This window comes from Epinephelus lanceolatus, chromosome 2 (assembly GCF_041903045.1).
Source record: "Epinephelus lanceolatus isolate andai-2023 chromosome 2, ASM4190304v1, whole genome shotgun sequence".
Classification (NCBI taxonomy): Eukaryota; Metazoa; Chordata; class Actinopteri; order Perciformes; family Serranidae; genus Epinephelus; species Epinephelus lanceolatus.
The window spans coordinates 6,142,347-6,164,663 of record NC_135735.1 but is presented as its reverse complement, the minus strand read 5'-3'; the positions used below and the strand labels follow the sequence as shown (position 1 = coordinate 6,164,663).

Sequence of the window (22,317 nt, the reverse complement as noted above, 5' to 3'; positions counted from 1 at the left end):
ACAGTCAGCCGTTGGTCAATATTGAGCCGTTGGTGAGCATCTCCCTAGTTTTGGTGGTGTGTCTCGCACCATTGGCACTAGTTGGCCATTGTCTGCCCTTACTGGCTGATTAATGCGTAGGAGCCCATCGGTGAATGAAATTACTCGAGTTGGTAGTTCAACTCAGTTCATGAGAAGAGTTAGGAAGTGAGGAAAGTAAACAAATGACTAAAGTCAAGAAAACTGCTTGTGTTAATGTCAAGGGTGCACAGTAAATATAATTTATTCTATCAACATCAGGTTGTGTTGTTAATGTGCTAACGGGCTAACTAGCGTCTTGAAAATGGTCTTTCCGTTTTTTAATGATGAATACAGAGTACTGCAACCTGCTGCTATGGAGTGTTATTCCCTCTCACACAGGCACAGAACATACATGCTAACAGGCCGCTGGCTGTAAGATTTGTGGTGTGTTTAAGTGCAACTTTTTCGCTGCGACAACAGGCCATGTGCAACACTCGGCCTTCATTGCCACTAGTTCTTTAATGTTGGTGTGATGTGTCTGAGCCTTAAAGATTAAGGATGCTGTACGCTGTTCAGACTGTAAAGCAAATTTGTGATTTGTGACATTGGGCTGTATAAAATGGACTTGACCTGGATATGATAGATTTTTTAGAGAGTTATAGTTAAAAGCTGTTGCCTCATTCTTTGATTGGGAGGATGGGGGTGACACTCACCTTACACGCACAGTTCCTACAGTTCTCAGGCTCCACCCACAGCTCCTTATCCCGATAGACAAGGCCGTTGGCGCTGCAGGTCCTCTCGCAGTGACAGCCCTCCAGCTGGGTCAGCCTGGACTCTGCGTAGTTCAACTGAGGATGAGCACAGAATCACCAGAGTCACAAAAGCAAATCAAAAGTCTGAGCATGCACACAGGTTAAGCCCCCCACACCGCCCCCTAGCCCTCTGGCGTGCCCCAATCAGTTTTCACAGAGAGCTGCTCTGCTGAGAGCCACTCATTAGAAGGGCACATAGAATAATAAGCGATCATCATTCAGCTCATGCTCCAGACCTCAGGCTATAATCTACTGAGAAATGACAGACAGGACTGACAGCCCCGATCCTGCCTCAGTCCTCTTTTGTTCCCACAGACTGATCAGCTCTTCTTCTCCAGCTTTTTTCATGCCCAACACTCTCCACGGTTGTCTCTCGACAGAAGTGATGCATCTTTGACTGACAAAAAGTGTCACAAGGCGGTGTCACAGCGTGGTTTGCACCAACCAGGATTAAGTTTAAATCAGGGTTTAACAACTCTGTCTCTGAGAAATTATGTTTATATGCTACTTATTTGTTTTACAAAGTATGCTGTATGTAGGAAACTTTACTGCCGCTTGGATCGTGTTCACAGCTAATGTTTTGTGTTTGTTTTTGTTCCCAGTGAAGTCTCCTGCATTTTTGTACTGCACGGAAGTCATAAGGAAGAGCTCAGACTTCTCACTGGGGGTTTGCGTCTTGAGTTTTGTGTATGGTTTAGGCAACAAAAGCACTTAGTTTAAGATTAGAGATGGGTTTGTGTTAAATGTTTTGAAAGTGCAAACGTCTTGTCTCATGATATATCAGTTTCAAACTAACCTTAAACAAGTTTATGTAAATGCAAAAACATAACCGGAAAAACAAAACATTTTGCACCATGCTTTAGTTGCTACTAATGGATATATTATTGCAAAAGTTGAATCAACACTTTGTAACCTAGCAGCTAAATTAATTAAAAAATTACTCCTTATATCGTTGATAATAAATGTAATGCTGTTGTATATACAGTGAATTTAACTTTGAGGAGCCAGGGTTGGATTAGTTTGTCAGCCCCGTTCCTTCTAGTTTTTAAACTCAAGTTGATATTTCAGCAAAGGAGGAAAAGTGTCAATAATCTGATATCTTGTTGACACAATAAAAAACAGAAAATGCTTGGCTGCTGATAGCAATGTGATTTGTGGGTTGTTCTCTTCCCCTGGAGAGAAAATTGTTTTGCGGCCAGAGCTCAAATGAAAATAGAAATCAAAGGACATTATCAACGACACGTCAACACAAAAATCACCAGGGCAGGCGAACAGAAATAGAAATTCATACCATACTGAGTAGGCAACACATGTAGGCTACAAGAATGCAAAGTGCAAGTGTGCAAAGGAAGTGCGAGGAATACAGCCAGAGTGCTATTTGCTTTTAAGTTTATCAACAGCACTTGGGATGAGGGAGACAGGAAATCTTTTGGTCCTTTTAATGGGTGCCTCAAAGCAATGTTTGGAGGGCAAATGCTTTAAGTCATCCAGGAGTGGTTGGTCCTAAGAGGCTGCCTGTTTGGCCTGACTCTGCCCTGAAATCTTACCAGCAATTTTGACAAGACTTCCCAGTCTGTTCTTATTGGACTGATTTAGATTTCCAAACCAAGCAATAACACAAAAAGTTAAAACAGATTCAATGAAACATCATCTTCTATGATATCTCTCAAAGTAACCACATGCAAATCTGTAATAAATAGAATGAATTTCCTCTTTCATTCTTTTATAAAATCAGCCTCCATCAAGGCTCAGTTTATATTTATCTAAAGTATCATCGCTTGTGTTCCAAGGGGTTATTTCTCTGTATAAAATAGAGGACTAAATCTATCAAAACTCACTTACTGCCTTGAGTAGGAGCTGGCTGGTTGTACACAAACAGCAATTCACATAAAAAGTCATATATCTGTAAGATACAAGTACTCCCTGACCCACATATAAACAATCAGAGCCCTGCTTGAAAGGTGGGAATGTGGGGGAATTCAAAAGCTCAATTGATCTGAGCAGTGTAGGTCAACTCGGAGATTGTAGGTCCACTTAAGACACTCAAGGCTGCTCCGGTGCTCTGCCTCACGCCCCCTCCGCTCCACTGAGACCTGCCCAGGCCACAGTGTCAGAGAGAGAGGGCTAGCTGCGAAATGATAGAGGCTTCTCAGTAAAAAAGAAAAATGCTGGATGTCACTGAGGCTTTTTACTTCATTTAAAGGAGTCCCGGCTGGCTGCTGGAGAGCTGTGTGAGCTGTGAGCAGTAGAGATGTGTCCTGTCAAAGCCCTAAACAAAATGTTTGAAATGCAATTTCAAAGGCTGGGAGGCTGCCTTGAGGCACCACCGAGGAATACCTTTACTGTACAACTTGAGCCATGGTACGGTGATTCGACACAAAGGAGTCAGAGGCTAATAGGCATGTAGTATCTCCTATGGTTGATACATGAGGCAGAGAAACGTGAGTGAAATAATAAAATAACAGCTGAAGACGAGTCCCGGTGAAGGAGGGAAATGTGCACTTATTACCTTTAATCTTTTTGTGTTTGCCTGCGTATCTGAAAGATGTGTCTCACATGTATGAATTCTGGGGAACAATCAGTTTTGGGCCAACAAGCAATCAATTAGATTTTGTTTGTAATCCAGATCCGGGATGTCTGCCATCAAGTGATTATCATATTTTAGTTGTCACAATGAAACAAACACACACTGAGATTCCAAAACCTGATGATAAATGTGAAGGTTTAAAACACATTCGCACTTCCAACTCATCCAAAACAGCAGCATGGTCAGCGGCCCTATGCTTCAGACAGTGATGCTCTGGGTAACCCTCTAGTGTCAGTTTTAGATGCCCAGGGAAGGATGTTAATTTCCACTCCTTACATGCATAGTGTCTTTTCAAAATAAACTGCCATATTCAGAGGAAACATATTTTTTGTCACCAAAATTACTTCAGGTTTTGACAATAAAACGACTTGGTTAGGCTGAGAAAAAAGATCATGGTTTGGGTTGAAATAAGTACATTTGTTACATAATTTAAGGATGTCACGTGACATATGTGTCAACGTTTCAAACAGGACACAAACAACGGTCTCCTGGGTGAAAGTCCTGTGTCTGCTTGACCCATCCACCTCACCTCCCACCTCCCTTCCCCACCTTACTCTGACTCTCTTGCTCTCTTTAAACTCTGCAATTTCCATGGATGGGTTTACATTTGAGTTTGTTGACAGCCCAGTACATCTCATACAGACGTTAAAGCCTTGTGGGTCAGAATCAGACGCTAAGGGCCACTGAACAAGCTGCCGTATTTGACACCTTGGGAATAAGAACAGGCTGTCTTAGATCTATGCATCTTTCCTTGTAAGCTATGGTAAGGATGTGTTTTGGTTTACAGCAAGGAGGGGATTTCACACCAAAAAAAAAAAAAACTCACCTATGGTCATGAGCTTTGGGTAATGACTGAAAGAATGAGATCACAGATACAAGGTTTTCCTACATAGGGCGGCAGGACTCAGTCTTGGAGATAGGGTGAGGAGCTGAGACATCCAGAGGGACCTCGGAGTAGAGATGAGCTCCTTCGTGTTGAAAGGAGCCAGTTAAGGTGATTAGGGCATCTCAACAAGAAACCTCCTGGACGCCTCCCACTGGAGGGTTTCTGGGCACAACCAACTGCTAGGAAGCCCTGGGGAAGACCCTGAACACACTGGAGGGATTATTTGTCTCAACTGGCCTGGAATGCCTTACTTAGCCTGCTACCCCCCACATTTCATTTAGTTGACAGCCCAGTGCATCTCATACAGATGCTCAAGGGTACCTTGTGTGTCCTAATCAGACGCTGATGGCCACTGACCAAGCTGCCATACTTGACACCCTGGAATGATAATGGGCTGTAATAGATCTACGGATCTTTCAGTGTAAGCTATGGTAAGGATGTGTTTGGGTTTACAGCTAGGAGAGGATACCACATCAAAAAATCATGAAATGCATAACAACCAACCCACTTTCCACATTGCCAAAATGACATTTAATTTTGAAAACTGTTTTAGCTTTGTCATGAGTTGAAGCGAAATTCTGGTATTATTCAATCTGCGTCTTAAACTGGATTTATACCATACAGAAGGGGTAAAGGTATTCGCTGCATACTTATCTACAGTGTAGGATTTAATTTATAGTTCAGCCTGGATTTAACTGCAACACTAGACTGATGTGTCAGATGTCTTTGAGGAAAGGCACATTAGCCTCAATGCATATGCTTCGTAGACACGCTGTAACTCCTTAAAACAGAATCATAAATCAAACCTTATAATAACTGTGTTCATTCTGGCAATGGGTCATGCTAACGCTGCACTTTCCACCTCCGTTGTAAGGACTCCAGAAACACCTCCGCTTAAACAATGTTTATTAACGTAAGTAGTGCAAACCTTTTTAAACTATCCAAACTAACTTTGGCTTTTTAAAAATCACCCAAAAGCTTGTCTCTGAGGCCCACCAGCTGCAAAAACAGCAATTAGCTTCCTGGATGAGCTATTATAAGTGCACAGGAAGCTACTTTGGGGGCAACTTGGTGGAAAATCAAACTAACTATCCTGCAGTAATAACAAACATTTAAACAGCTGACACATGGACCTGCATCCACTGTTAAGAACACTGGATAGACTTAAAGCCGCTTCCATGGCTTACACATAGGGGAATACACTGCAGCACCAATGGAGGAGAATGTTTAACGATTATGCATCATTTATTTATATAGCTATCCTGGGCACATGGCTTCTTAAAGCTTGCTCTGCTGTGAAAACCAAGGATCCTTAAAATGCTTACTTCCCATTATCTTAGAAAAGCAGCCTTTGTGATGATTCATTTTTCAGATGAATTGTTTCTTTATTTGTAGGATAAGCGCAATAATGTCTGGAAGATTCAGCATGCTCAGAGGTGAACAAGGAGCCTGAACGTGGCAGGGAAATTTACAGGTTTGGGGCCCGGAGAGAGTTGTTTTCACAGGGCCCAGAGTATCTAGCAGCATGAAGGAGGAGTTTATTTGAAAATTAAACTGGAATTACCACCTTGCGGTTGTGTGCCTCCGCGCACCCGTCAAGTTGCATTTACACTTCCCATCCTTGCCTGTGAAAACATGGATCCTTCACACACATCTTCCCCCCGACAACACAGATGATCTATACAATCAGCTCATTGCAATTTCAAGGTGGGCATCCAACATTAGCGTCACCAATTCAGTTTCTGACCAAATGTCTGCCCCTCTGTTCCTGAGATCCGATGCTGAGTGATGGCCAGAAAAGTGCTTTTGCAGAACACTGTGGTGTCACAGGGAAGATGAACTTTGACCCTGGACATTTGTGTGTAACTTTGTCATAATTAACGAATTAATTATTTAGTTATGGCCCGAAACATGTTTTTGAGGTCACAGTAACCTTGACCTTTATCCTTTGACTACCAAAGTCTAATCAGTTCATTGTTGAATTCAAGTGGATGTTTCTGCCAAATTTGAACTTCCCTCCAGGTGTTCTTGAGATATTGCATTCACAAGAATGAGATGGACACAAGGTCACAGTGACCTTGACCTTTGGCCACCAAAACCTAATCAGTTCATCACTGAATCCAATTTGTGCCGAATTTGAAGAAATTCCCTCAAGTTATTTGTGAGATATTGCATTCACAAGGATGACATGGATGCAAGGTCACAGTGACCTTGACCTTTGACCACCGACTTTTGACCACCAAAATCTAATCAGTTCATTGCTGAGTCCAACTAGATGTTTGTGCCAAATCTGAAGAAATTACCTCAAGGTGTTCTTGAGATATGGCGTTCACAATACTGAGACAGACAAGGTCACAGTGACCTTTTACCTATGACCAACAAAAATCTAATCAGTTCATCTCTGAGGCTAAGTGGACATTTGTGCCAAATCTGAAAAAATCCTGTCACAGCCCCAGCTACACTTGTGGGCGGAGGCATAAAAATGACAAAATCTGAAAATGACTCTCACCAAACAGTTGACAACATACAGATATTTATGGTCAGTTCACCCATAATTTCTACTAACCTCTAGCAGCATCTAGCCATGCAGACAGTTTGGGTTTTATATTTAGTTTTCAGATAAAGCATCTGTCTCTGACCTTGCTGTCAGCTGTTTTTATTGGGACTTATTCTTCGGTGAAAAGTAGTTTAAAAAACTGTCGACGGAGAGGTCTGTGGATAATCCAGATTAGTGGGACACTGATTCTAGAAGGAGATGTTGCTGTTGATTTTAAAAATGTGATTTTTTTTTTTCCATGCTATGTGCACCATAATCAAAATGCCTCAGTTTTCACCTCTACACAAACTATTCAAATGGCTAAAAACAATGGCTTAAATGCATACTTGGGGTGAACTAACCCTTTAAAGAGGAAAGGAAATATTGGATTGATATCAGTGTTGATACTTCATGCTGTGGTATCATAAAAAGTGGTATTGAGCTATGTCTAGTTTGTCTTTTGGCATAATGGTTGTGCTTCCTCTCACAACCACGCAAGTATAATACATGCAAATGCTGCCACGCTTATCCACACAGAGCAGAGCGTATTGTCATCTCACCTCGCCTTGACACCCCACATCACACACTCAGGACGGAGCAATTATTCACCTCATGCTGAATTCCTCACTTCTCTACAGCATAAAGGCAGAAAGCCATTTAACACTGGAGGTGACTGCATCCTCCCTGCTGTGACTCATATGAGCAATGAGGTCAGGCGGCAATAGGTCGAGGTGTGTTCATGTGAAGGAGGATGAGTTGACACAGCGGTAGGGCTAATGTTCTTCATTTCACCCTTATTTACACCCAAAATTATTCTATAGCTTTCTCGTCCGCCCGCTGAGATGTCCTTGCTTCATTCACTCTCACCTGATAGCACTCATTCGTGCACACAGAAGCACGCACTCAATCACGTACACGCCCGTTCACACACATACTGTGGTTATGCAGATGTTTAGTCTTAGAAATGGTTCAAGCTCTCCCCCATGGCTCCGCTGCAGAATGCATGGCACCTGTTAGCCTCCTGTTGTGCCAATGCAGTCTCCATTTCCAGACACCTTTCTGAACCCTGGGTGTATTTGGCCCTCCTGTTTGCTTATTTGTGTGTGTGCTGCCAAAAATTCCTAACCTCTAGCATCTGACATTCATTAAAATGACAGTAGCATCTGGACAGGAAAATAAATATCATAATATACATAATTCTAATGAGATATATACAGCAGTTATTTCGCTTATTGTCCCACCTCTGCACATGCTATAACATTAAGGATGTAGCTGCTTGGTAACAGTAAGTGAAGGTCAGTATTATAAATGTCTGACCTATATTTACTAAGAATGCAATTCTCATGAATAAAATATCTTAATCCCATAATTAAATGAGCAGTGATATGTAATCAAAATTACAGGGTTAGATTTTTTAAAACCCTGGTGGGGGACAGCAGAGGACATATGAGGGACATACTGCCATAACAATAGTTACAGACGCACAAACTAAGCAAAAAATAGGCAACAACAAGGCAAAAAATAAAGACTGAGGCAATGGTTCTCTGTTGGAAAACGGTGGATTGCCCCCTCTGGCTTGGAAGAAAGTTACTGCCTCAAGCAAAGGTCTTGTTCATGAATGAGGGTAAAATGGGCACCAGGCAGATTGGTGCACTGTCAGCAGTGCTGCAGGCACTGTACTAGCTCATTATGGTGTAGAGGGAGCTGGGCCAGAAGGCAAAGCTCTTGTTTTAGCAGTCCACTTATGTTCTGACCCTCACCTATGGTCATGAGCTTTGGGTAGTGACCAAAAGAATGGGTTCATCAATACAAGGTTTTCCTACATTGGGCGGCAGGACTCAGCCTTAGAGACAGGGTGGGCAGCTCAGGCATCCGGAGAGACCTCGGAGTAGAGATGAGCTCCTTCAAGTTGAAAGGGTGGTTAGGGCATCTGGACAAGAAGCCTCTTGGACGCCTCCCACTGGATGTTTTCCTGGGCACGACCAACTGGTAGGAAGCCCCAGGGAAGACACTGAACATGCTGGAGGGATTATTTGTCTCAACTGGCCTGGGAACATTTCAGGATCCCCCAGGAGGAGATGGAAAATGTTGCTGGGAAGAGGGAAGTTTGGAATGCCTTACTAGCCTTAGCCTGTAGGTCTACCTGTGACCGACTGACTAACTCCTTTGCAAAATGGATTGCTATGGGGGTGTCGGTGGCTTAGTGCATGTACAAGGCTGTTGCCGCAGCGGCACGGGTTTGATTCCAGCCTGTGGCCCTTTTCTGCATGTCACTCCCTCTCTCTCTCCCCACTTCAAACTTCGCTTTCCTGTCGATTCAAGGCAAAAAATGCCCAAAAAAATATCTTTAAAAAATGGATTGCTATGGACTGCAGCCCAGTTTCGCTGGTAGAGGACAGGGGGACAATTGCGTCCAAAATCTAGCAGCTTAACTATGATACATCTGCCAAAAATTATTTGAACTGAAGTCCTTTCATAGCAAGTTGATGTATATGATTAATTTAGATGAATTAATCACAGAGCATATAATTAATTCGATTTTTTTTTTTAAATCGTTTGACAGCCCTTGTATTCACCCAGCAGCAAAACTCTAGTCTTCTTCAATTCATGGTTGCAGTTCCAAGACAACTGAGCAAACTGAACCTGAATCTGCTGATGAGGTCCATGTAACACCGTCAAAAGCTCCAGAACAAGTAGGTCAGAGGAAGTTGTGCTGAGGTTGCTTTGTCAACTGTTATTTACAAAATCAAGCTCAACTCTGCTTTACTGTCAATACTTTTCCTCCATAATCAAGTACTTGACATTTTTGAGGAGCTTTAATGCATGCAGTTATACTTTCCTCTGTTGTTGTGATGCAAATATTTATTCAAAGTGAAAACTGTCCCATTGTTTCATTACTCTAATGAAACAACTGCAAACTGCAAAAAACAAAACCATGAAAAAAATAATAACTTCGGGGACCAAGTAATTGTCTGTTTACTGTTCCCTCTTACACATTAATATCTTTTCAGTGTTTTTTTTTCCTGTGCGTCTTTTAAAACCACTTCAATCGACGCTCACAATAATAACTGACAGAATAATCATATTTTCTAAAGACAGATTAAGGTGCGTGTTCATTTTGTTTTCGTTTCCCAACAATAACTTGTATCTTTTTTGGGCACCATCTTGTTGAAATTAAACAAAACTGAGATACTGACTTTAGAGGAGAAAGAACAATGAGCTTCATTGAAGGCAGCAAGGAAATCAAAGGATTCAGCTGTCTCCGGCTGCAGTGGAGAAGGAAGTTATTTATTCATTTTCATTTATTTATTTATTTGTGTGGCAGTGACAAGCGGGAAACAAAGGTATTAGTGGTTCTTTTAACTGGATACTTTTATTTAACACTGACATGGTTCCTAACATTTTGCAGATTCAGTGTTTTTTCTTTTATCTGCAAAGACTACTAAACATTTCTGACACGGATAAATCTAGTTCTGCGGTACATTAGGAATTCTTCTACACTGTTATACAGTCTGGTGAGCTGCTGCTGCTGGGGTAGATTTTTGACTGGGAGGTCGCTCTTTGCTCTTACCTTCAGGGTCATCTTGGCCAGCAGCTCCTGAAGGTCCATGATGCCTTGCACCAGGCTCAGGAAATCGCTGCAGGTCGGACAGGCTCAACGGAGGAAAAGGAAAGCACCGCAACAGAGAAGAAAAAGAGAGGAAGAGAAAGAGGGAAGCATTTAGATATGAGATAATATTTCAGTCAGTGAAGTTAGGGTTCACATGCATGTCCATCCAGACTCATACAATATGTTGTGAAGACAGTGAAGGAATTTAATCAATGATACTAACTGTATTTTTGGCGAAATTGAAGTTACCATTATAATAACGTGTGAGTGTTCACTTGGACACTATTTTTTACAGAGAAGCACGGACAGGGTTCCCACACAGTTTTACCAAGAATTTCCAAAACCTCAAAACCACAAAATATTTTACACCATTTCAAGGAGTTTATTCTAGCAGTTTAAAAAACAGCCTGGACCCCTCTTTGACAACTAGTGAAGTAGAGTGCAATTCCATTTCCAATTTCCACATGTGGAAACGTATGCACACTCCCCACAAATAAATTTGGCCCATATTCCGCTCTGCACTAAAATGTCAAAAGTTAAATGCAGAGCCTCCATCCAGTGTGGCTAGTGTCTGCCTCTCTTGAGCCATGCATTATAGTTGTCGTTCCATAGCCATGCATTATAAAACACACACTTCCCAGGCATTTGTGAATAAGCAAACTCGTAGTGCTTACTAGTTGTTCTCCAATGTTAGACATTCCCACCGTGAACCATACAGCTATCCTAAGTGCTATATATATATATATATTAGGCAACTGGACTTGCTTAAGTTTCTTGCCAAGAGGCTTTTTTAGTTCTAACTGACTGGTGGGGAGTTGCAGGCCTTAAACCCTGTGTGGGTGTGAACCCTTATCAAGTTGATGAGTTGAGTCTCGCGCAAGTTGCCATGTAAACACAACATGACTGCAGGGCAGGCTAACTGACCACGGTGAGAAATTATGCTACAAAAGTGGAGTAAATTACGTCTCAAGTCAGTTTTGCATGCCGCAGCTTCAGGGCACTTGGATTACGACGGACGAGTTGTTCTGATGTTTTTGAAATGCATTAGCAGAGTTTTATTACATTTTCAAAATGTGGGTTCCATGCACTTCAAGTGTAGCTGTTATTCTGGCTAGCTGTTATCCTCCGATACCCTGAACGAGTTTTGCGGATTAAAAAACTACACTGGACTTCTTGTCAGCATCAGGGTCAGTAAGTACTGTCTGTATTTTCATTCTAAAGTGGCCATTTCCTTTAAGGTCACATGTGAGTCATTGACCCAACCAGCCATCATGTGTGTTGTTAGATTTGTATCTTGGAGAAACAAAACAACCACTCCGCAAACACATGGTACAGCACAGGAGAGCCAGCTCCTCAGGTCAACACTCGGCTGTCCACTTACATCTATAGAAGGGACGCTCCCTAGAGGACAGAAACGTTCACATCTTGGCCAGAGAAGACAGATAGTTAGAAAGCGGCCTGCAAGAAGCCAATTACGTCAAAGTGGAACGACCATCATCAAACAGAGGAGGTGGCCCATAACACTTAGGATGACCATGACCTGGATGACTAGGAATCTTCACCAACACATCTTCACATGGCGATGTATATCAGTGATACTAGAGACATTTCAACGGTAATGCAGTGCAGCACCAGAGGAAGGAACAATATTTCACATTATGTTAAACATGTTTTAGGATTTTTTGACACAATGTATATTCAAAACTTTTTCAAAACATCCTGTTAATTCCAAACCATTTCCACACCTGGAAAACCGTTTCCTAATTTCATAACTTTTCCAGAAATTTCATGAGTATGCGAACCCTGTTCAGAGGACTGACGGAGTGCTTCGTCAAATGGTGTAACAACCATCACCTGAAGCTCAATATCAACATAACCAATGAGCTTGTGGTGGACTACCAGAGGAACAGGATAGGACACAGAACTGCAGCCATGACAGTAAACGATGCTTCAAATGTGGAAGCTGCTGTAAAGACGCTTTAAATTCTAAAACGTGGATGCTGAGTTATGAGGTTGAATAATGGCCAGAAAAGTATTTTGCAGAATATTATGGAGTCACGGTGAAGCTGATCTTTGACCATTTGGACAGACATCTGAGTGACATTTTGCTATAACTGGCATATGAATCCTTGAGTTATAGCCAAAAGTGGACGTTTGTGCCAAATTTAAGTCATGTCTCTCCAGGTGCAGTGTTGGAATGTTATAACTCTATTAAACAGATGATAGTAGTGTTTATCAGTGATAAAGTTTAGAAGGCTCCTGCAACACCGACTAGTGAGTTTAAAATGCCATTTGTTTCTTCTTATACAGTGACGTGTATGTAAGCTGACTTTGTCATCAGGTGGTGGAGGGGATGGTGGACAGCGAGACATTCAGGCAAGACGGCTGCCAAGCTGCAGACCAGTGTTTGAGACCGACAACAACAACACTGGTTTTCATTAGCGAGACATTGTGGCATATTCAGCGACGTTTATGCCCCCAAACGTAGGTTTTTAATCATAAACGTGATCTCTCCCTCAGCATAACCTAGTGTTTTTAATCTGCCAAAACGTAACCACACATTAATCACAGCCTTGTTGAAATGTTGCCAACAGCTGTTTAAACAGCATTATGACAGTACAGGAGGAGCTTTCTGACCAATATCTATAAGGCTGAAAACCACTACTGATGTCTATATAATAGAGTGATAACTTTAGAAATGGTGCCAGGCGTTCTTGAAATATCATGTTCATAAGACTGTGATAGACATGAGGTCACAGTGACCTTGACCTTTGACCACCAAAATCTAATCAGTTCATCCTAAAGTCCAAGTGGATGTTTGTCCCAAATTTGAGGAAATTCCCTTCAGGCATTCCTGAGATATCACATTGACAAGGGATGCACGGGTGGAGGAACAGGTCGAAAACATAAAGCCCCCGGCCATGGCTGTGGCCAAAGGCATACAAAAAGTATTTGGACACTGCTCATGTCAGCCCGCAGCAAACAACAGGGAAGCCTCATACATCTGTTTACTCTTTGTCTTAGGCTTGTGCCTGTTGTTAGTATCAATAATAAAGCGACAAGGTGTGATTACATGCCTTATTGATCAGTAACAGAGACAGTGGCACAGCGGTGGCCTTGTATCTTAATCTGTTTGACAGTAAACAGATGGAGAAACAAGGCGGGGAGAGAGGAGTCTGCACTGAATCTAAATTACAGCAAAATGAAGATCGCTGGAGTAGAGGAAGATGATAAAATAGAGGGAGCTTTGTCTGTGATCAGCGGGAAGAGGTCACCACCAGCTGACACATACTGTAGCTCATTACAGTCCGGTTTTATAATGGCACGCAGTAATGGAGAGTGTTCTTTTTTTCTTTCTACTTCTACTCTCAGAGTGTTTTCAGAGCACTGTGTATAACTGTGTCATCATGATACTTACTGCGGTTAAGGTTTGGACACTGTGTAATGTAGCCGTTGGGAGCGAAAATCAACTTCACATCCTGGATAATGCCCTGGAAACACAGAGGGAGGGGTGGAGGGAAAGGACAGAAAGAGTCAGTGATACACATGGATTGGTAAGAACATGATGATATCTCTTTGGACCAAAAACATGACAATACAAATGCTGCTATTTTCCGTATTTACACTTACTATGCGTTCACACTGACAAATATGGCAAAAATGCAGTGCACTGTGAGTACCTGGATGGTGTACTCACGATGGTCAAAAAGTTGAGTGTGAAAGGGACCACTGAACTTGTAAAAATGGTGGCCGAGGAAGCTGCAGTGGTTGCTTTGGTGAACAAGCCAGCAGATACTTTAGCAGGTGCTGTGAAATGTTGCCGGTAATAGACTTTGCGATGACCAATGACTGTATATACAGATGGACAATGGGTCTTTACTTCCTCCCACTGTACAAAATGAAGCCAAAATATCCCAGATACAGCTACAAAATATATTGCGCTGGTGATGTCATTTGGAGCCAGAAACCAGGCAGCAGTGATCTCCATGATATAAAGTTTCCATCCAAACACCCGTCCGAATAATTGTGAGCAGCGCCATTGATCATGAGCACACCGATAGGCACACACAGCTGCCAGTCTTAACATCAAACCCCTTTCTATAGCATCAAATAACTAATTAAAACCAAACTTGTACACAAATAGGAATGATAGCTGCCTAAAACTGCAGAAACCATCGTTGGGAAAAAATCATTTTGAGTTTTTAGTTTGGCCCATGTCCCAGCCACTAACATAGAGGGGGCGGGGTTTAAGACCTTTACTGCAGCCAGCCACCAGGGGGCGATTGAGACTTCTTGACCTCAATTTTGGGGAGTTTCATTTCATCCATCTCCAGTGCAGTGATGACAATGGCATTGAAGAAGAAAAATAATTTGAAGAAGAAAGTGTACTACATGGAGGTGTACTAAAGGTTGTATCTGAATATTTACACAGCATAAGAGGCCGCATTTGCGCCCTTAAAATTAATTGTTTTTTAATTGTAGATACACGGCAGGTGCGTTCAAATGCCAGAGCGCCCTGAGATCAACTAAGTTCAACTTTTGGAATGTAGCAGGTGATGTCATGTGACAAGGACCAACCAATCACAGCCGACAGATATCTTTCCCTTCTTTCATAAATATCAGTCTGTGCTAAAAACGGAAATGTCAATCATGTTAATGCAGGGCTACCCAGAGCTTTTCACCTGTCCCACGAACGATAGGCCCACAGCTCCTGGAAGAAGATCAGCTCTGCACTCACAATTTCAGGTTAACAGGCTACAATCACAACCTGCTGCCACACTCTTGAAAGCTCTTACAGAAAAGGCACAAAAGTAGCACTCAGCGCCTGACCTTGCGTTTTCCAGGCGGTTAAAGACACGGCATGTGTACAGCAACGCCAGCAGCTCTGCAATGCTAATCAACTGATGTTTAGCAGGTATAATATTTACCATGTTCACAATCTTAGATTAGCATATTAGCATGCTAACATTTACTGTTATTTATACACAGCAAAATGTGATTTACAAACACAAATCCCTTTCAGAAAAAGTGAACTAAAATAAAAACTTAGCCTAATATCATGGAGGTCTTGACTTCTAGAAAAATGGAAATCAGCAGCTCCTAAAAAAAAAAATAAATAACCACATATGTACAGTACAGGCCAAAAGTTTGGACACACCTTCTCATTCAATGCGTTTTCTTTATTTTCATGACTATTTACATTGTAGATTCTCACTGAAGGCATCAAAACTATGAATGAACACATGTGGAGTTATGCACTTAACAAAAAAAGGTGAAATAACTGAAAACATGTTTTATATTCTAGTTTCTTCAAAATAGCCACCCTTTGCTCTGATTACTGCTTTGCACACTCTTGGCATTCTCTCGATGAGCTTCAAGAGGTAGTCACCTGAAATGGTTTTCCAACAGTCTTGAAGGAGTTCCCAGAGGTGTTTAGCACTTGTTGGCCCCTTTGCCTTCACTCTGCGGTCCAGCTCACCCCAAACCATCTCGATTGGGTTCAGGTCCGGTGACTGTGGAGGCCAGGTCATCTGCCGCAGCACTCCATCACTCTCCTTCTTGGTCAAATAGCCCTTACACAGCCTGGAGGTGTGTTTGGGGTCATTGTCCTGTTGAAAAATAAATGATCGTCCAACTAAACGCAAACCAGATGGGATGGCATGTCGCTGCAGGATGCTGTGGTAGCCATGCTGGTTCAGTGTGCCTTCAATTTTGAATAAATCCCCAACAGTGTCACCAGCAAAACACCCCCACACCATCACACCTCCTCCTCCATGCTTCACAGTGGGAACCAGGCATGTGGAATCCATCCGTTCACCTTTTCTGCGTCTCACAAAGACACGGCCGTTGGAACCAAAGATCTCAAATTTGGACTCATCAGACCAAAGCACAGATTTCCACTGGTCTAATGTCCATTCCTTGTGTTTCTTGGCCCAAACAAATCTCTTCTGCTTGTTGCCTCTCCTTAGCAGTGGTTTCCTAGCAGCTATTTGACCATGAAGGCCTGATTCGCGCAGTCTCCTCTTAGCAGTTGTTCTAGAGATGGGTCTGCTGCTAGAACTCTGTGTGGCATTCATCTGGTCTCTGATCTGAGCTGCTGTTAACTTGCGATTTCTGAGGCTGGTGACTCGGATGAACTTATCCTCAGAAGCAGAGGTGACTCTTGGTCTTCCTTTCCTGGGTCGGTCCTCATGTGTGCCAGTTTCGTTGTAGCGCTTGATGGTTTTTGCGACTCCACTTGGGGACACATTTAAAGTTTTTGCAATTTTCCGGACTGACTGACCTTCATTTCTTAAAGTAATGATGGCCACTCGTTCTTCTTTAGTTAGCTGATTGGTTCTTGCCATAATATGAATTTTAACAGTTGTCCAATAGGGCTGTCGGCTGTGTATTAACCTGACTTCTGCACAACACAACTGATGGTCCCAACCCCATTGATAAAGCAAGAAATTCCACTAATTAACCCTGATAAGGCACACCTGTGAAGTGGAAACCATTTCAGGTGACTACCTCTTGAAGCTCATGGAGAGAATGCCAAGAGTGTGCAAAGCAGTAATCAGAGCAAAGGGTGGCTATTTTGAAGAAACTAGTATATAAAACATGTTTTCAGTTATTTCACCTTTTTTTGTTAAGTACATAACTCCACATGTGTTCATTCATAGTTTTGATGCCTTCAGTGAGAATCTACAATGTAAATAGTCATGAAAATAAAGAAAACGCATTGAATGAGAAGGTGTGTCCAAACTTTTGGCCTGTACTGTACTTTTATCCGCAGCTTCTCTCTTGGCCAGAACAGCAATGGATTTGATCACAGAGCTGAAAGTGCTTATATGTACGAAATGGTGAAAAACCACCACAGCAGAATGATTAAAAAACACCCACTGCAGTAGTATGCATACATACATTCCTAACGCGACTGAAGCAAATGTACTTCACACGTAGGCAGAAGTAGATGGCCTGTACCGACACAGTTCTCTCCTTTAACGGAATGTCAATCACTCTGAATGACAGGCTCCATAGGTGCAGGGCTGGTAAATAGAAAGCTTCATGATGACCACAGAGAACAATCTCAGAGAAAAAACAGCCGCCCTCTGTAATGGAAAACTGAACTTGTAAAACACTGGGGTGCCCACACACACTTACACACACACACGAGGGGGTAATATAATTTCACCATTCCTTCGAAGTGGCTACTGAAAACAAGCTGGAAGGACATTAGAATTCCCCACCTCAAGCACAGTTGGCATCAACTCGTCTCTGCATTATGTGTATGTGAAATCCATTTACAGTGCATTTGGCTGGCCTGGAGGCAAGCAACACCTGCCTCCATTTCAAACACAGACACAGAGAGAGGGAGCCTTGAAGGCGAACAGGCTTGCAGCACAGATTGAGAACAAACACACACACACACACACACACACACACACACACACACACACAGAAAGAGGCTGTGTGAGCAGTGGATAGTGAAGAAGAGATTGTCAGTGTCACTCAGAATGAAAATGAGGGTGTAGATCACAGATGTCTGTCCCAGTGGTGTAATATAGGGGCCCTGACCACACATCACTGTCAATGATCAGTAGGTAATTCAAACTGAAGTCATAAAATCTCTCTCTCTCTCTCTCTCTCTCTCTCTCACAAACACACACACACACACACTCAGGCAGAAACATGTATGCCTCTGCCAAAGCCTATGGCAGATATGCCTCAATAGCACTATTCAGGAATAATGTTCCATGCTCCCTTAGTAAGATGAGACCAATTACACAGCTGCATTTCAAGTCTTATACCGTACAGTTAGAACAGTGACGGATTTTCTATTGTTTAGTCTCTGCACAACAGAACATTGGATTTGACATGAATGGGGTAAAAGTGCTGACTTCCAGCTTTGGAGCTGCACTAATCAATATTTTCATAACAACAGTGTAATAAAGGACTATGTTTAATATGAAAGAAGCCGTTGGAAGTGATGAAACCACAGAGAATTATCAGCAACTCTGCAGCTGTACAGATTTTTTTTAGCCTCTTTTAACTCATAGTTTGGGCTTTTGCTGTTTGGTTCAGTCTCTCCACTTTCATCAGGAGGCAGCTGCTTTTAGCATACCTGTAAATTTGATGTATGGTAACAGCTTGGACCAAACCGCAGATAGACAAACTCAGTGACCAGCTAGATAAGCAAGCAGCTACAATAAAAGGGCAGTTATTTGTTTTTCTAAGGACCTGGTAAAGACAAGGGCATAGGTTTTGTTTCAACATTGAGGAGAACATATTGAGTGTGTGGTCTCAGGGTCCTGCCCCAGAAAATTTTGAGCATCAAACACTTAATTTCTGGTAAATTTGTATGCATCAATTTATGGCAGTGAGTCTTTATTTCTGTGAAAGAGAACACAAAATTCAGACAACAGGTGACAATTCAAATGATCAAAATATAAAGGAACTAGTTTCATACCCATTGAGTGCACAGTTGCCCACGTACAGTTTCACATGGTGTGTGTTTGGGATACAGGTCATAGGAAATTGCAGATTAAATAGCCAAGTGAACCCATTAAGAAGAGCAATGTGTTCAGACAGAGTTTTTGTGAATTTGATAGTACAATTGCTTTATTGAAAGTACAGTAGATTGACCACGTCAGTGAGCAGAAAAACGTGGGACAGACAGAATGACTGACTGACAGAATGACACACTGACAGTTTCCGTGATTATGTACAGCATACCATACCATGACTTATTCATACCAAAAATTAGAAAGAAAAACAAACAGGGGGAGCCACAGTGATCGGTCGCATTTTAGCCATTTTTAAGCATTTTTCTGTTGTTATAGCGCCACCCAGTTGCCAATTAGAGTTAAATTTCTCCAGTCACCTTGAGGCGTTCTGTTCTACATATCTACCAAGTTTAGTAAAAATCCATATGGCGGTTAGGCCTAGATAAGAAATGAGCTCTCTAGCGCCCCCATTTTGTTTGATGGGGTCAATAATGGAGGGGTCCCCTCAGATTATGTGTGGTCATATGCCTACAAAGTTGCATGGTGATGGGTGAAACCCTTGAGATGTTATACACCTTTATGTGATGAGCCACGCCCTCCGCAATATTCATTGCCTTATAGAAGCTCAGTTTTAGTAAGTTTTCCAACTTTTGCCAAGAGGGAACTTTAGATATTGGTCCCTAGATTATGTTCACCCAGTTTCATGCAGATCGCTCAAACTTCCTAGGAAGAGATCCATTTGAAGTGTTTTTCAAAAAATTCAAAATGGCGGAAAATCTATATAAGCGGAAGTTATGGGTTCTTGAGGCAAATGTGTTCCTCATGAGGAGAGGCATCTCTGTGCAAGGTTTCATGTCTCTACGACATACGGGGCATGAGATATGCCCATTCAAAGTTTGCAATTTCAATCGGTTGCTATAGCGCCCCCCTTTGGCCAATTGATGTAATATTGCTTCATTGGCATCCTCCCATGACCCTCTACCACTGTGCCAAATTTCACATGGATTGACCAAGTCAGTGAGGAGAAAAACATGGAACAGAGACACAGACAGAGGTTTCGTCATTATATAGTAAGATAAGATATCATGCAGTGAGGTTCTCACACATACAGTATTGCTTTCAAATATTTATGCTCCTGGAGATCATCTTTTCACATTAACTGTTATATTTACATCAATGACACATTTATTCATTTTAATTAAATTATAAATCCCTTACACTTTAATGGCTCATATGTGTTTCAGTAAGATTTCTGCTCATGTCCAAAATTTTCTACATACTCAAAACACATCCCACACATCTGTGCTCTCTGGGATTTGAAGAACAAAGTCTTAATATTCCCAGAGTAAAATGGTAATTCAATGAGAATAAATGCATAATATTTCAATAAAAAATCTAGCTGCTCTATTGTCTGCTGCGCATTACGTTGTGAAGGTGGTGGTAATGGTGGTGCAGTAATGAGTCCTAAAACCCAGAAATGAGTTCCACTCCTGGTTTATTTGTCGTGAAGTCAGTGGGTTTTCTGAATGGGTTTTTGGTGAGGTGCCTGAAATAAGGTCTTTGGTTAAGAGACATTTTGTTCTATGACATAAAATATGTCAGTAAATACCCCACTTGTGAATTTTTAGATGTCTTATAAAAGGCTAGACAGGATAGAAGTGGCTAAATAAGACGAGAGAGTGTCGTCACCTTGAGCATGGCTTTACAGCATCGTTGTGGTGGCAACGTTAGCGATTGCATTTACGCTTCAAAAATCATAAAAGTGGTGTTAATTTTGGAGATTATCTTGCTGAACAAAATGTATTAATGATGGATTGACATCAACTTTTGTTTTCCACAAAGCCTATTTTCTGCAATAATCCAAAATCCAAAGAAATCCAATTGGCTATTTAATGAGGGAACTGGAGTAACGCTTAACTTCCTTGTTGGTCTACAAAAAAAAGGTCATTGCTGCAGCACTCCATAGCTGTGCTGATATGGTAGAATCCCATTCAGACTATCTCACAGGGACATTACCCGATTTGGGGCTCTGGTTGAGACAAAGGTTAGGGAAGCTGCTGTGCGCTGCTCTTCGCTTCGAATCGGGCAGAAATCTCACCATTGTGTGGCTTATTGTCCACAAGAATGTTCACTTAACCACTGCAGAGAAAGTGCAGCTTAAAGTTGCTTCCCCGAGTTTTACAGTGAGAAGCACATGCAGAAACACAGATCCACTGGTCAGAGGACAGTAGCCACACTGCAGTCCAAACTTTTTACAAGTCTGAATCACTATAGGCTACAATGGCCTATCAACTCTCAGAACATGCTAAAACATGCTGAGAGAACCGAGCGAACAAACACTAGAAACTATTTTCATCCAGTAGAAAATGAGGGAGTTAACTCTTTGTAGAGCAGAGATTCTCTCAACTGAAGTTATACGAGACTTTTAATTTGAAACAGATACAGGAAGTGTTGAGTTTGAAAAGTTAACCAGTGCAGCTTTAAGGAGGTTTCAGGGTGTTCAGATTCACACAGTGTGTCACTGGTGGTCTTTTTTTATATACTGCAGCCGCACAATCTACTAGGGCTGTAGTCAACCAAAGAAAATCTTGGTCGACTAAAGTCACACATAATCTTCAACTAATCAATTAGTTGTGGGGAAAAAAAATCTGCACGTTATTTTTACTTCTGCGGTGGTGTGTCTGTGTCACTCTGCAGTTACACCTCCAAAACACTAGTCGGCGGTGGAGGACTGTGTTAAGTGCTGTAAAGTTTAGTTCAAATCAAACTTTATTTATATAGTTGATTCATAACACACATTAAACATGGCTTAATAGAGACAATTTCAAATACAAGTACACAAACTGGCTTCACTATAAATCGCAGAACTGACAGACAAACACTTGTCTTTATCTGGACACATTTCCCCCACCAATACAACATGCTAACGTTATTAGCACAAGTCAGTGGCATTTTACATTGTATAAATTAGCCTAGTGTCTAGCGATCTTTTCCTCTTCTCATGTAAAACCAGGGACAACAGCAACATGTAACAAAGGTAACGACACTTAATTTGGCTCCATTACAACTCACAACATTCACCAACAAAACAACTGTCTTATACTAAACGCGTTTTCCAAGCAAATACAACATGCTAACGTTATTAGCGCCACCCTATGGCATTTTACATTGTATAAATTAGCCTAGCGATGAGCAGAGATTTCCTCTGCTCTCATGAAGCCAGGATAAATCACACACACAACTTAAAATGCTATTTTAGTGGAGGCTTTACTGTCGTCACAATTTATTGTTTCTTATCTGTGAAATTAAAGTAAATACAAGCTTCGTTTCCACTGAGGGAAATGGTTTCAGCATACAGAAACAGACAGGAGGCACTGTTGCCAACTCCTCAGTAAGAAAA

At 41.8% G+C, this 22,317-nt stretch overlaps 1 protein-coding gene across 1 annotated transcript in view; it reads right to left on the bottom strand.

Annotated features, from left to right (window-relative positions):
- The window catches only part of LOC117259899 (protein kinase C-binding protein NELL1-like), a 465,849-nt gene that overhangs the window by 278,809 nt on the left and 164,723 nt on the right, over positions 1-22,317 (bottom strand). Inside the window, exons 6-8 of the mRNA XM_033631687.2 lie at positions 13,850-13,922; positions 10,393-10,475; positions 714-848 (exon numbers count right to left, since the gene is read on the bottom strand). Coding sequence (XP_033487578.2) covers positions 714-848; positions 10,393-10,475; positions 13,850-13,922 — 291 coding nt within the window. The remainder of the gene's footprint in view (positions 1-713; positions 849-10,392; positions 10,476-13,849; positions 13,923-22,317) is intronic.